The 14,193-nt window shown below is 40.4% G+C and overlaps 1 protein-coding gene across 2 annotated transcripts; it reads left to right on the top strand.

Annotated features, from left to right (window-relative positions):
• The first annotated feature begins 4,284 nt into the window (after positions 1-4,284).
• Positions 4,285-13,929, top strand: LOC114559223 (uncharacterized). Of its 2 annotated transcripts, XM_028583780.1 has the most exons (14): positions 4,285-4,501; positions 5,239-5,257; positions 6,075-6,301; positions 6,782-7,053; positions 7,145-7,240; positions 7,417-7,499; positions 7,677-7,736; positions 9,882-10,087; positions 10,203-10,296; positions 10,477-10,624; positions 10,774-10,871; positions 10,975-11,119; positions 12,454-12,565; positions 12,831-13,929. In XM_028583780.1, the coding sequence occupies exons 4-13, from the start codon at positions 6,802-6,804 to the stop codon at positions 12,523-12,525; spliced, it is 1,254 nt and encodes a 417-aa protein (XP_028439581.1). In that variant the 5' UTR covers positions 4,285-4,501; positions 5,239-5,257; positions 6,075-6,301; positions 6,782-6,801; the 3' UTR covers positions 12,526-12,565; positions 12,831-13,929. The 2 variants fall into 2 exon arrangements, with proteins under 2 accessions (XP_028439581.1, XP_028439580.1); XM_028583779.1 differs by lacking the exon at positions 5,239-5,257.
• The last annotated feature ends 264 nt before the right edge of the window (positions 13,930-14,193 follow it).

Below are 14,193 nucleotides of genomic sequence, written 5' to 3'. Positions count from 1 at the left end.
AAGATGGCTGGGGAGACAGGGTCACCCTGGTGGGTGTGTAGTTTAAAATATGGGGAGGTGATGCCATTAGTTGTCACAGCTGCAGTGGGCTCTTTATAAATTAAGCGTAGCAGACCAAGAAAGACTCCCCCAAAACCCATGTGTTCAAGAACCAGAAATAAATACTCCCACTCAACCCTGTCAAAGGCCTTTTCAGCGTCCAGCGACAGGGCCGCAGTGGGAGCTACATCGTCCCTGACTACCCACATTATGTTCAACAGACAACGTAGGTTATCTGAGTGTGGCGGTTGCGTATGAACTAGGGATGGGCATTCGATTACATTTTCTTAGTTGATCGTCGGGAGAATTAACGATCAACTATTGATTAATCATTAATATTTTTATATTAAAATTCATTATTTATGTAACTTTTTATAAATTAAATACGCAATGAAAATACAAAAATACAGCGCATTTTTCCTCTATGATATCTTAATTACAAGAAGAACAACTTGTGGCACTTAAACTGGAGGTTATAGATATAGATTATAGATATATGCGCTGCGGTGCAGTGCTCTGAAGCAGCGGAACCTGCAGCTGCGAGCCGGCCTTCTTAAACAGAGACCCTCGTTTGTTCCAAAATAATAAATAAAAAGAATCATGTTAAATAATAACTTAACCAAAAACATAATAATACTTAGATCTGACAGGTTTTGTCAAAATGCAACTCAAAACTATCCAAGGCACGGACAAAGCCTAATAAAAAATAACCAGTAACTCACATACAACTTCTGCACCAGTCTACTGATGTTTGTTGAGAAAGATAAGCATGTTGACATGATGTGGGGTCAGACGCGACCGCTACCTGGTGACCGTCAGTCCAGCCGCCGAAAACACCCGCCGGCCGGGATGCACAGGTACCTCCACGCTAACTGGGCCAGCCCGGGGAACCTTATTCCGTTCTTTGTAGTGAGTTTCTACCAGTCTGGTGATGGTACGTCGTGACGAAATGTGATCTGCTGGTTCCAATATCCATCTCAATGAACTTGCAGATCCCTTGGGTCATTTTCTCTTGTCGTTGTGCATCGCAGCTCCTCCATGCTAACCCCGAGTTGATGCTAGGTTGAGACTGAGAGCAGGACGCACCGCCACCGACATTAACCAGGGTCGGATGTCGGATGCACGGATGTGGTACATCATATGTGGTACATCATTTGAGTCGTGGCTGTGCTGTACTTATACACGGCATCGCAGGGTTTGCAGTGAAGTAAGTTGTTTTCAAATCAAAATGGTCCCACGCCACACTTCGCCGTGACTTCTTCATTACTTTTGAAATCAAAACGGAAACTCGCAGGTAACTGAGCAGCCTATGGCGCCCCCGGGTGGTAAAATGTTTAATGGCTGCCACACAGTGACACTTAATTTCATTGCTTCAAGACTCACTCTACGCAACGCAATCTGCATTAGTTTAATCAATGACAAATTAATGTGATCGACGAAATTCTTAATGATCAGTTATCGATCGTCGATTAATCATGCCCATCCCTAGTATGAACCCAACCTGATCGGGGCGAACCAGGGAGGGTACAACCTTGTTCAGTCTACTGGCAAGGATTTTTGAGGCTATCGTAATTAGTTAAGGATATTGGTCTATAGCTGCGACAATCTGTGGGTTCCTTATCCGTCTTCAGTATGAGTGTAATGAGGGCCTGCGACAGTGAAGGTGGCAATGTACCCTTTTCAAGAGAGTCCATATACATTTCTAGCATCAGTGGAGCCAGTACAGGAGCAAAGCACTTATAGAACTTACAGGTGCCTTGCCTGTGGGCAGGGACCTGATAACTACCTGAATTTCCATAGCAGTTATCGGTCTGTCGAGTAGTTGTTTCTGTTCAGGTGACAAAGTTGGGAGCTCTAAGTTCTGTAGAAAAGCCTCAGTCTCAGCGCCCAGATAGCTCAGTTGGTAGAGCAGGCGGCCATGTGTAGAGGTTTACACCTCGACGCAGTGGACCCGGGTTCAATTCCAACCTGTGGCCCTTTGTTGCATGTCATTCCCCCTTTCACTTCTTCAGCTGTCCTATCATTAAAGGCCTAAAATGGCCAAAAAAATAATCTTGAAAAAAAAAGAAAAGCCTCAGTCTCAGCCCTACCTGCCACTGCTTCAGAGCTGTATATATTCTCATAAAACACTTTGAAAGTGTTGTTGATGTCAGCAGGGCTTGTGTGCAGCACACCCTGGTAGTCATATACAGCTGGAATAGCACAGTGTGCTTCTTGCTGTTTTATGTAGTTGGCTAGCATACGCCCAGCCTTATCACCTCCTTCAAAGAACCTTTGTCTGGCCCTAAACAGCGAGAATTCTTCTATTTCAGATAAGGTGTTATATTTGTATTTAAGCTGGGAAAGTTTGCGCAAATTATTTTCAGACATACTAGTTTTAAAAACCTCTTCTGCCTCCTTAACTTCTTTTTCCAGGTTAAGGCATTCTGCTGCCTTTTCTTTCTTTTTACGGGAGGCGTATTGAATTATGAATCCTCTCAAAAAAGCCTTTAACGCTTCCCAGGCTACCCCTGGAGAGGGGGCTGTTGGAATATTGGTGTCCTTAAACAGTGTTATCTGGTTTTGTAATAGTGATCTGAAAGTTGAATCTTTGAGTAAGGAGGAATTTAATCGCCACCTTCGTGATTTGTTATCTTGGTTGGCTGCTATATGAGGAAGGCAACCTCTGCATGGTCTGACACCAAAATCGACCCTATGGTACATGAGGTTACGTATGAGATGAGGGAATGAGATATCAGGAAATAGTCAATCCTAGTATAGATGTGGTGGCAGGCAGAATAAAAAGTATAGTCCCTGCCTTTAGGATTCAGTAACCTCCAGACATCAACTAGGTCTTTACAAATGTTTATCGAGATCTCCACAGATCTGCGTTGTTTGGAATTAGAGTGGCGGCTACGATCTGAAACCATATCAAATACTTGATTAAAATCCCTACCAATTATAACTGGGTAATTCTGTCCATTTTTAATCACTCCTATTTTGGATTGCCAAAGAAAGAGGGCTCATCTAAGTTGGGGGCATATATGTTAGCAAGAATATATGGATGACCTTCAGACTCAGATTTCAAACTGTAGAACAATCAATCTCCCATTGTCATCTGTGTAAAGTTTGTTTGTATTAAATTGTAAATGTTTATGCACTAATATTGCTATACCCCTACTGGCACTCAAACACACTGAGTAACAAACATGCCCTACCCAGTCTCGGCGTAATCTTTTATTATCCAGCTCTGAGAGGTGAGTCTCCTGGAGGAAAACTATGTCATATTTCTTAGCTTTCAGCGTGCTGAGTATTTTCTTCCTTTTAATTAATTGACCCATGCCTTTTGTCTTCCAGCTACAGGTCTTCAACCCCCTATCATGGTCACTCCTGCTCATATAGATGTAGGTTAAAGCTTTGGTGTAGCACAGCCTCCAAATGAAACAAAAGACTCAACAAAACATACAAATAACGTCCTCCATAAAAGTAGCACATAAAAACAAAACTGGAGTTAAAATACTCCATCAAGAGTGCTAAACGATTCACACTGTAAACACTAAATTGTATGTCCATGAACCACTCACTTTCAAGGCTACTTGACACAGCAACACCATCGAGAAAAGCACCTGCTATGCTTGGACATCCTGATCCAACATTAAGTTGCGCAAGGCGCCAGCTACTGCTATGATATGAACCCAAAATACCGCATAAACTGAGGGAAAACTATGAAACTAACAGGGGAACTCTGCAGACGTATGGAGCTAGATTTGTGTCTTTATTACATGAGAGAAAGTAAATGATCTGAGAGAAAAAAAAAACTACTGATAGCAAAAAAGCATTTTATGAGAGAAAAACAAAAACTACTGATAGCAAAAAAGCATTTTATGAGAGAAAAACAAATATTTGAGAGAAAAGGTTTTCATACCAATAGCAAAAAATAATAATATTTGAGACTAAAAAAAGTTTTGAGAGAAAGTATTTTCTCATACAACATAAAAAAATATAAATTTTAAATTTTTTTAGTTATTTCTGAGAAAAAAAAAATCTCTCTCAAAATACTTTTTCAAACTCTCAAATATGTATTTTTTGCTATCAGTGTGAAAACATTTTCTCTTAAAAAATATGTGTTTCTCTCAAAACGTTTTTCTTCTCGTTCTCAAGACCTAAGTCTTTGCTCTCGATGCAATGTCTTGCTCTCGTGTCAGGATTTTGCTCTCGCTGTGAAAATAATGTCATGGGCGGGGCCACGTTCCTATTGGCCAGTTGGATGAGCACCGTCTTGTCTTGGAAGTCGAACTAAATCATTACACCATTGTCGATTCAACGGCCATGGATTAGTGATGATCACGCACAATTTATCTGGAGGGTGGCGGTAGTGCGCTAAGTTAGTCCGCATCCGCTGTTAAACAAGCAGCTGAAGAAGAGTAGAAGAACGGCCATAGATGCGCTTGCCTTAGTTGAGCGTGGAGACTCCAATGTTTGGGTAAGATGATGACACACACAACTCAATGGGTAGCTGGCTGGGCAAGTTCAGCATCACTGAAGATTAAATCACGTTAAATAGGCTATCCTAAATATAAGCTAGTTTGCCATTACTGATGTGTTTGTCAGATTGACATGGACAAAGAATAGCACTCATATTCATGAATATGTATTATATTATTAGCATGCTAATTGCTAGTACAGCTAATCGCTAATTAGCCATCATGCTAGGTAAACTTGCAAACTCACCTGGTCTTTACTATTTTTTAAATCAAATGCCAATTGAATATGTTGATTTACATAGTTTCACTCCTTATTTAATGAGTAGTGAGCTAGCTCGTTTCTACCTTTGCACTTGCTAGCCTCAAAGCACCTGAAGAGTAACTGCTTGTTCATCATACACAGTACAACCTCCGGTACAACTTTCAGCTAGTCTGCATGGAAGGTGTAAACCCTATAGATAGCTAGACAGTGGTTGATATATCGTTTGAAAGTATCCCACCTAGTTTTGTGTAAAATAGTCTTTGTATGGTTTTTGCACTACACGTTTAGCCTCACTGCATGTGTAGCTTGCAAACTCAGCTACACAGGGTTTATTCTAAATATGTTTTACCATCTAGCCGAGTTCTAGAGCTGACAAGGTAAATTGCAGGTCTAAGACTAACGCTTACATTAGCAAACCCACAAATATGTGTGTGCCTGTACTGTAATGGTAATTTTTTTTCTTTTAAATCCCAGCATGGAAAACCGACCACAGGTAAGCCATTGGAAATGATTGTACATTGGCACAAGATAGTTATTTTAAATATGTTTGTACATTAAAACTAAAATCCCTTTCCAGTTAAATGCAGCTGAGACACAGGAGAGGGCACGGCAGCTACTTGCCATGATTTCATCAGTAATTCCTCCACAAGAACAGCGACAGGGCAACCAGTGTGAAATGGCCAGTTCTTCGAGGTCCACAGGAAGTCAGATTGAGCGCAGCTCTGTCCAGTGTGAAATGGCCAGATAGAGGGCGGCTGACAGACACAGACCTGCCATCAGACATCTTATTGGTTCTAGAACCAATTAGTTATTTGACACCATAGATTTAGAACACTAATTTGTTATTATTAAAACACTAAATCTATGGTTTTTAATTAACTAATTGGTTCTAGTACTATTTGGTGAGGAAAAATTAAAAAGTTTCTAGGGAATGGTTACACTGATGACAATTATATAAAGCCTACGCAAATAATTTAAACATTCAATCCAAATAGCCTTATTCCAAAATTATACTAACCACCCTCGGGAGTGGCTGCCCAATATGCCTTTCCCCTGTGGGCTACTGCCATATGCAGTATCTGGCCAGACAGGGAATTTAGACCTTATCTCTGGTGGAAAGTTGCTTCAGAAGCTGGATGATTATTTTGCCATCTCAGACCCCAAAACCTTGTATTGTTTGATTTGGGAGGCAAAGCTAGAATCGTCTGGATACACAAGACTTTTAAGCTGTAGGTGGTTAAGTTAGTTTTTATTTAATTTTTTTTTTTAGTAATGTACCTTTTAATCATTATTATTTTTCAATTATACAGGTCCTTCCCTGGATTTTTCCGGAATGGGAGAAAACGGCCATCAACCAATGTATCATGTCGCTTCGCGTCAATGAGTAAAACAAAATGGAAACCTTTTGATTTGAGTATTTTTTTACTTTCGTCCAATGACGAATTGACTCCACTTCCATCAAATGAACTGGCCTTCAATGCAGGCTGGATTGGGAAAGAGGACGGTTTCTCTTGACAGTGATCTAACACATGTAGAGGTATGCAGAAGTGATCACATTGTAGTTGTGTAGTTCTAGAGAATATAATTTGTGTCCCTTTTAATGCAAACACTTCAGGGTGACATTGAAAATGTCCTCACTGTTTAACTAAATTCAATCGCTGTCTAAATAATATTTTATTTATTATGTAGTTGTCAAGGCTATTGCAGGCCACCTACCCAAAAATGGTGGAGCTAATTTACAATACTTAAATTGACACTTCATTTATGTAAAATAGGTAATGCAATAGAGAATACATACATCTGGGTCCTCAACTCCCTCATTATCTCTCCTTCACCTCGTCACTAGAGATGTGTGGTGAGCGTCCAGGAGGGAGCTACACATTGCTTGTAATGTGCCACCCCCCCCTCGTCTTGAGCACCTCAAACTTCTTATTGATGGAACTCTATACAAATGCTATATTATTTTTTATTCCACATATCCATTTTTTCAATCATGGATCATCAATCATTTTACCAGGTGGAAATGGGAGGAGAAAAATGTCCGCAATCCCCTTGGAGGTTGAGGGCTACACTGGTGCTATGCTCCGGAAAGTTTCAGGTGGTGGGAAATCCACTCTTTACATAGTGCCTCTTCAGGATGAGTTGGACCTCTCGCCACTCCCAGCAAACGCTCCAGAGTTTGCTTTGATGCCCAAGGCCAGCTGCAAGCACTGTTTTGTAGAGATGCCTCTCCAAATGTTGGCTCTACATGACCGTAAATGTGCTAGCCACACAAGCCCAGACTTGGAGGTGAACTTTTTTTCTAGAATTTGGGATATTAAATTTCAAAAATTAACTGTGTATGAATGTCTTAAACTTGAAGTGTGCTTTAATCTTATAGATGATCTCTGATGATGATGACGACGACGAAGTCCAATTTCCAGAAGTTTTGCAAACTCCGGTGCATTCAACTAAAGAGGACCACTGCCGTCAGCAGGTGGAGTAACTGTTACAAATCTAACCATTGTAACATGAGAAGTTGTCTCCTATGTAGGAGATGTTAACACATTGTATTTATTCCTTTTGTTTGTACTGAACTGTCCTGTGATTGTCAGTCACAAGACACCAGAATTTCTAAACAGAGATAAATACAGGGTCTCTCTGTCCATCCAGGAAGAGTGTGTCCGGTGTCCTATATGTGGCATATTCTTCCCCGTCCTGCTTATTGAGGAACATGCTAGCCATTGTGGCCAAAGGTAATGGTTACCTATGTCTTCTTCTGCAGGGAGAGGGGTGTGGGGTGGGGTGTCTTGCTGTGTGCACACAGGATGTTGTATGTATTGCTTAGATTATTTCATTATTTTTGTTGAATGATATGGGGAGAGCTGATATGGACTGGATTTGTTAGTACATTAATGCCTTTATTCTTATAGAACTGAGGACACAACCTCACCTGAGAGAGAACTCCATACTGAAATGGATGATATCTCATGGTAAGTCAGTTTTTATTTATGTAGCTTTTAAGGGATTGTTCACTACAAAATGAAAATGCACCCATTATCTAGACACCCTTGTGCGAAAGGAGCTGCCTTAATCTGCCTTTCCATGGACGCAAGGGTGACTAGATAATTGACCATACCATCCTGTTACAGAGACTGGAACACTTAGTTGGCATTAAAGGAATCCCACTAAGCTGGTTTAAGTCCTATTTCTCTGAACGATCCCAATTTGTTAATGTTAATGATAAACCCTCCAAGCACGCTAAAGTTAGCCATGGCGTTCCTCAAGGCTCAGTGCTTGGACCAATTCTATTTTCCTTATATATGCTTCCTCTAGGTAATATTATTAGGAAACACTCAATTAACTATCACTGTTATGCAGACGATACCCAATTATATCTGTCAATTAAGCCAGATGAAAGTGGTCAGTTAGCAAGACTTCAAACGTGTATTGAGGATATAAAATCCTGGATGACCCACAATTTCCTGATGTTAAACTCAGACAAAACTGAAGTTATTGTGATAGGACCAACGCACTGCCGAACTTCGTTTTCGAAAGATATAGTTACTCTGGATGGCACTGCTGTCAGAAATCTAGGAGTTATTTTTGATCAGGATATATCCTTCAACGCTCACTTAAAACAAACCTCAAGAATAGCCTTTTTCCATCTTCGTAACATTGCCAAAATTAGGAATATCCTGTCTCAAAACGATGCTGAAAAACTAGTCCATGCATTCGTTACTTCTAGACTAGATTACTGCAATTCCTTATTATCAGGTTGCCCAAATAAGTCCATTAAGACTCTCCAACTGATCCAGAATGCTGCAGCACGTGTTCTGACGAGAACTAAGAGAAGAGATCATATTTCTCCTGTATTAGCTTCTCTGCATTGGCTTCCAGTGAAATATAGGATCGAATTTAAAATCCTCCTCCTGACTTACAAAGCTCTAAATGGTCAAGCACCATCATACTTAGAAGAGCTCTTAGTACCTTATTGTCCCACTAGAGCACTGCGCTCCCGGAATGCGGGGCTACTTATGGTTCCTAGAGTCTCTGGAAGTAGACTGGGGGCCAGGGCCTTCAGCTATCAGGCTCCAGTATTGTGGAACCAGCTCCCAGTCTGGGTTCGAGGAGCAGACACCGTCACCACATTTAAGAGTAAACTGAAAACTCTTCTTTTTGATAAAGCTTATAGTTAAGGAGTGAGGAGTTGCAGCGTCCGCCTAACCCGGCCCACCTGCTTCTCCTCGTAGTCATCAGTTTTATATATTGTATAATTAATAATCTAGCGAGAGTAGAGGGAGGCAGGCCAGTACAGCCCGATCCGGTTGGGGAGAGTTCTAGCCCGACCAGGCACCTCTCTTTAACCTGCCTCTCTTAAGTTATGCTATTACAATTTTATACTGCCGGGGAGGCTGTTCCTCCCTAAGACACACTGAGCTGCTCTCTCATCTCTACTTGTTACTTTTGTATGCATCCTGTCCCAGAAATGCTTGTTACTAATCTAGCTCTGGGGAGTTTACTCCCCGGAGTCCTTATGTTTCTTCTTCGCAGAGCTTAGCTCTGCGATTCTCTGCATTTCCCATCCGCATCCTGCTGCGTACTGCTGCACCCGCCGCACCCACCCGTGCTCTGCAGCGCCACGTTACATCCCGCAACGCCCTGCTGTGATGTTCCTATGCACAGAGTAGTCAGGATCCGGTATAGGAGACTGCACTACTCAGTATGACACGATGTGCCCTGCTATGACATGAACTTCCACGATAACCTTCGAAGTCACTGTGACTTCTAATGTGACTATTATCACCACTGTTCATCACGCCCCCAACCGGCCCGTCAGACACCGCCTACCAAGAGTCTGGGTCTGCCGAGGTTTCTTCCTAAAAGGGAGTTTTTTCTTGCCACTGTCGCAATAGCCACTGCTAATGCTTGCTCTTGAGGGAATTACTGTAATTGTTGGGGTTTTGGAATTTATAGAGTGTGGTCTAGACCTACTCTATCTGTAAAGTGTCTCAATATAACTTTTGTTATAAAATTGAATTGAATTGAATTGAATAATGGTTGAATTTTGGTGAGACCTCTACTTTACTATATTTGTATACAATGAGAGGGTTATTCAGATGTGGTATTTTTCACAGTGAGGAAGATGTGATCATGTGGCTCAAATCAAAAGTGGATACCAGCAAGACCTTTGAGCTCTGTGTGTCTCGAGATAATATGCTCGAAAGAGGTCTGAAGTTATGGAAGCGCAACAAAAAGGCTACACCACTTAATCCCTTGTGGATCAAATTCCTTGGAGAGGCGGGGATTGATACAGGGGCCCTTAGAAAAGAGTTTCTGACCAGTGAGTAGTGGCTATTCATTAGTACCCTGACAAAAAACAATTTGACAATATTATACAGTATAACATTTGTGGTGTCTTGTCTAATGGTTTTAATTGTTTTGTTGTTGATTCTAAGCAATGGTATCTGGGATTGAGCAACGCCTTTTTGAAGGTGGGAAGTCCAAAATGCCCAAATATTCTGTGAATGACTTAGATGAGGAGCTCTTCAGGTAGGCTATTTGCAGTGATGGGATTTGATGGAAGGGAAGGGGTGGGGGGGGGCAATCAGTTATACATTGCTTTCTTTTTACCTGAATTTGTAGCCTTTGTTAAAATCTTTAGCCTAGTGTTTAAAAAAAAACTGGAAGTTATTTGTCTTTCATTATTAACTCCCATGTTCTCTTTTATAGGATTGCGGGTGAAATCTTTGCTACAAGCATTGCCCAAGGTGGACCTGCACCACGTTTCCTCCAGCGGTGGTGCTACGACTTTCTAGTATCTGGCAAGCTCTCATTGGATCACGTTCTGGACCCAAGCTTATCACCGCTAATAACAACAGTGTGTTTAAATTTTAGGACTGACTGGATTATAAAAGTTTTACATGTTTTGATTATTGTATTATACAATTAAAGTTCACCAAACTATCCTCGATAATGATATTACAATTGAATCAGCTCTTTTTAAACTTTTTCTTAATTTGGTTTAAAGTTGCAGAGGCATCCAACATGACCGACTACATTGCAGACATTATGGATTGTGGCTATACTGGCAAGATCGACATGGAACACAAAGAGAACATTCTAAGGTAAGTGCAATGTAAAAAAATACTTATGTGGATATAACTGTATGGCAAAGGAAAGGTTTGCTTGCCCTTGGAGATGAATGATTTTTGATTTCTTTGTATTCAGAGCAATTGGTCTGCATGTCATGACGAAAAGAATGCCCATCCTTCAGCAACTCCGTGAGGGCTTGGACATCTATGGCTTCTCCAAAGTGATGCAGGCAAAGACGGAAGAGTGCCGCAGTCTGTTCGTCGCCGGAGACGACGAATCGGTATACTGTCCAGTAGTGTTGCTATAGCATAGTTAGTTAGTAAGTAAGTAAGTAAAGTTTATTTATAGAGCGCTTTTCACAGATAAAAATCGCAAAGTGCTTTACAAGGTACAACCACATTAAAATACATTTAATAAAATTAAAATTAAACAAAAAAAAAAAGGCAAAGCTATATTAAACCCAGTCAACTAAAAGCTTGTTTAAATAACAATGTCTTGAGTTGCCTTTTAGTTGTAGGTTAATGGTATTTCCTTCATGAAAAAAGAGGAAGGAGACTACTGCATTTCTTTCTCAGGTAAACTTAACAAAAAAACATGAAGGTGCTCATTAGACTCACGGGGAATATCCAAGGTGAATAAGAAAATTATGGTCCAAGGCTTCAAGAATGTTTAAAATGCCTTTATTTCAGGCGGCTTAAAAGCCAACATCAGGCTGAAACATGATTTGATGATATAAGCTACATGAAATTAAAGCGTTATACACTTTCTTGAAGAGCCTTGGACCATCTCTTTATTATACCATGGTATGTCCTTTCTTCCTTTTTGCTGCTTTTTCGGGTACTTTTAGAAGAATGTAATGAGTTTCCTATTTAACACATTTTATTGATTTTTGCCAATAAAAAGACACTTCTTCATCAAATCTTGGCCGTACAAAAGTGCAATACAAGTGGTATAACACAGCAGTATAGCAATAACCAAACCACCCACCCTCATCCAATCCACTCATCCCAACCTCAACCCCATCCAGTCCAAACCAACAAAAATAGTCCTAAGAAATAGACACATTAATATGTGTAATAAAGTATGTTACTATAAAGTAAATACCTATAAACATAAACGCATAAAAAAAAAAAGATACACACCAAAAACAAAACAAGAAAAAAACCGAATGTGGGTGGTGTTTGTTCCTTCCACAGGAGTAATATCTGACGTCTAGCAAGCAAAGAGGTGAATGCTATAACAGCATAAGCCCTGCCTTTAAAAAATTAGAGTTTCTTTTGTAAAGCCAAATATGGCACATATTGGGTTTGGAGGGATGTCTATACCAAACATTTTGGAGTAGGCCTGAAATATGTCTGACCAAAATATCTTGAGATAAGGGCAAGACCAGAACATACAGTATGTATGTGGTCAGCTGGCTGACTTTTACAGCGGGGACAAGCAGGGTCAGCGTTAGGAAAACTCTTGGCCAGTTTAACCCTGGTCCAGTGTACTCTAAGGAGGATTTTAAGTGGAATTAGGCTGTGGCTGGCACAAGGAGAGGTGTGTACTAGGCCAAGTGCTGCTTCCCTATGATCCTAGAATGTAATGAGTTTCATTATGTTTTGATCGTAGGTGGACTCTCATTACATCACTTCCCATCTGGCGCCGGAGATGAGCGAAAGGGGCTGCAACAAGGAGACCTAGATCCTTGAACACTTTCAAGACTTCCTGCACGAGCTGGAAGGTATGTCTACAACTAGTCATTGAAAGTGTAGATTGTGATTTAAGATTTCCACTCTAGGGGCCCGCAGTGGTTTAGTGATGCAGCTGCCCACCAGAGACCGGGATTCAATTCTCGGTCACACCAGATTTCAAATATGTCCGGATTCCATAGGGTAGTCATATTTGGGCCGCCACTCCAGAGGGTGGTTAGTTTAATTTTGGCATGAGGATTTGTCACTCCACAGCGACCCAGTCTGGTGTTTGAGTTACGTTTTTTTTTCTTCAAGTTGCTGAACCAGATGCCACGTCTGAAGACATCACAACTGTACCCTCAGCGATGCAATGGATTACGGGTCAAGCCCACAGACATCTTCTTCTTTCTGATCGCCAGAACTTCAAGATCACAGTGAAGTTTGACCATGACTGTCACAAGATGCCTAACCACACAATCTGTTGTCCAACAGTCAGCGCTTGCACAGACACCATAATATTCCCTGTTGCACACATGTCAGACTATGGGTCTTTCAAAAACGTCATGACAACAGCCATTAAATATGGTGCAGGATTTGATAGAGCGTGATGCATTGGGATTCACGTGTGTAAGCCCACGTTATATACTCGAATATGGCCAAATTCCACAGGGGAGTTGTGAATTTGCAAAGCATGGTCTTAACCTTTACATACTGTTCAGGGTCCAATTTGACCAATTTTAACATTGAGAGCTGTACAAACACATATCTGCTCGGTGGACTTTTAGAGCCAGACTCCATGCAAATAAGAGAGACTTTGACCTGTATTCATAACAAAAAATTCAAAAATCACCATTAAAGCATGTTACTTTATTATTTATATTCTAGCAGAGTTAATTAATCAACTATTAATTAATGACTGATGGGGAATTTATTAATGTGAATTGGGGCAGAGAAAGAACATGATCAGTATGTGAGGGTTAATCTATTGTGTTTTTCGTTGTCTTGTTTTTTTAAGACACCCACGTTGCTTTTTTTTAAAACTTTGATTCCCCAATGTTAACTAACAAGAGAAAAAAATTCACCATCACACCATCAAAACATCACACCATGAGGATTTTTTGGAAATCTATGTATTCTTGGTGATTTACAGTTCAATGTATTAGCATCCAGATATGCTTCTGTTCGATTGGGAAGTCTTTTATTATTCCTAGACTTATGGTCTTTTGATAGATTTTAAAGATCATTATAGTTGTCCTCAGAAATTCATGTAAAAGGACATTTTCTAGGACTATAAACCACAATGTTACTACACATTTTTGCCTTTGTCTGTAAAACCATACTTCTCTTACCATACATATCTCTTAATAGGGAAAATGGATAAATATGTATATAATAAACTGTTTGGACCACTGGCCATCCTTGTGTTTTCTGGAGGGAAGGGGTCCATCATTCTGACTAAAGAATACAATATATGGCAATACTTTCTTTCAGGTTTATTCCTTATGCTTGCGTTACTACTTTCCATGTTCACCATTTACCATGCATAATGGATATATCCTAATTTCCCACAGATAAGCGTTAAGGTTTTTTCAGTAATTTTTGCCAACGGCATGTGTAATGTGAAATAAATCTTTAATTTCTATATTCAGCTTTTCGGAATATACTGAAATGAACTAGT

Source organism: Perca flavescens, chromosome 7 (assembly GCF_004354835.1).
Source record: "Perca flavescens isolate YP-PL-M2 chromosome 7, PFLA_1.0, whole genome shotgun sequence".
Taxonomy (NCBI): Eukaryota; Metazoa; Chordata; class Actinopteri; order Perciformes; family Percidae; genus Perca; species Perca flavescens.
The sequence above is the reverse complement of the archived record's forward strand: the minus strand, read 5'-3'. Positions and strand labels throughout refer to the sequence as shown.

What these genes read in the sequence shown, in the direction of transcription:
- LOC114559223 (XM_028583779.1), top strand. Translation starts at nt 6,802, where the DNA reads ATGTCCGCAATCCCCTTGGAGGTTGAGGGCTACACTGGTGCTATGCTC. An exon ending in TAGAAAAGAGTTTCTGACCA is followed by an intron (nt 10,088 to 10,202) that starts GTGAGTAGTGGC and finishes GTTGATTCTAAG; the next exon opens with CAATGGTATCTGGGATTGAG. An exon ending in CACAAAGAGAACATTCTAAG is followed by an intron (nt 10,872 to 10,974) that starts GTAAGTGCAATG and finishes CTTTGTATTCAG; the next exon opens with AGCAATTGGTCTGCATGTCA.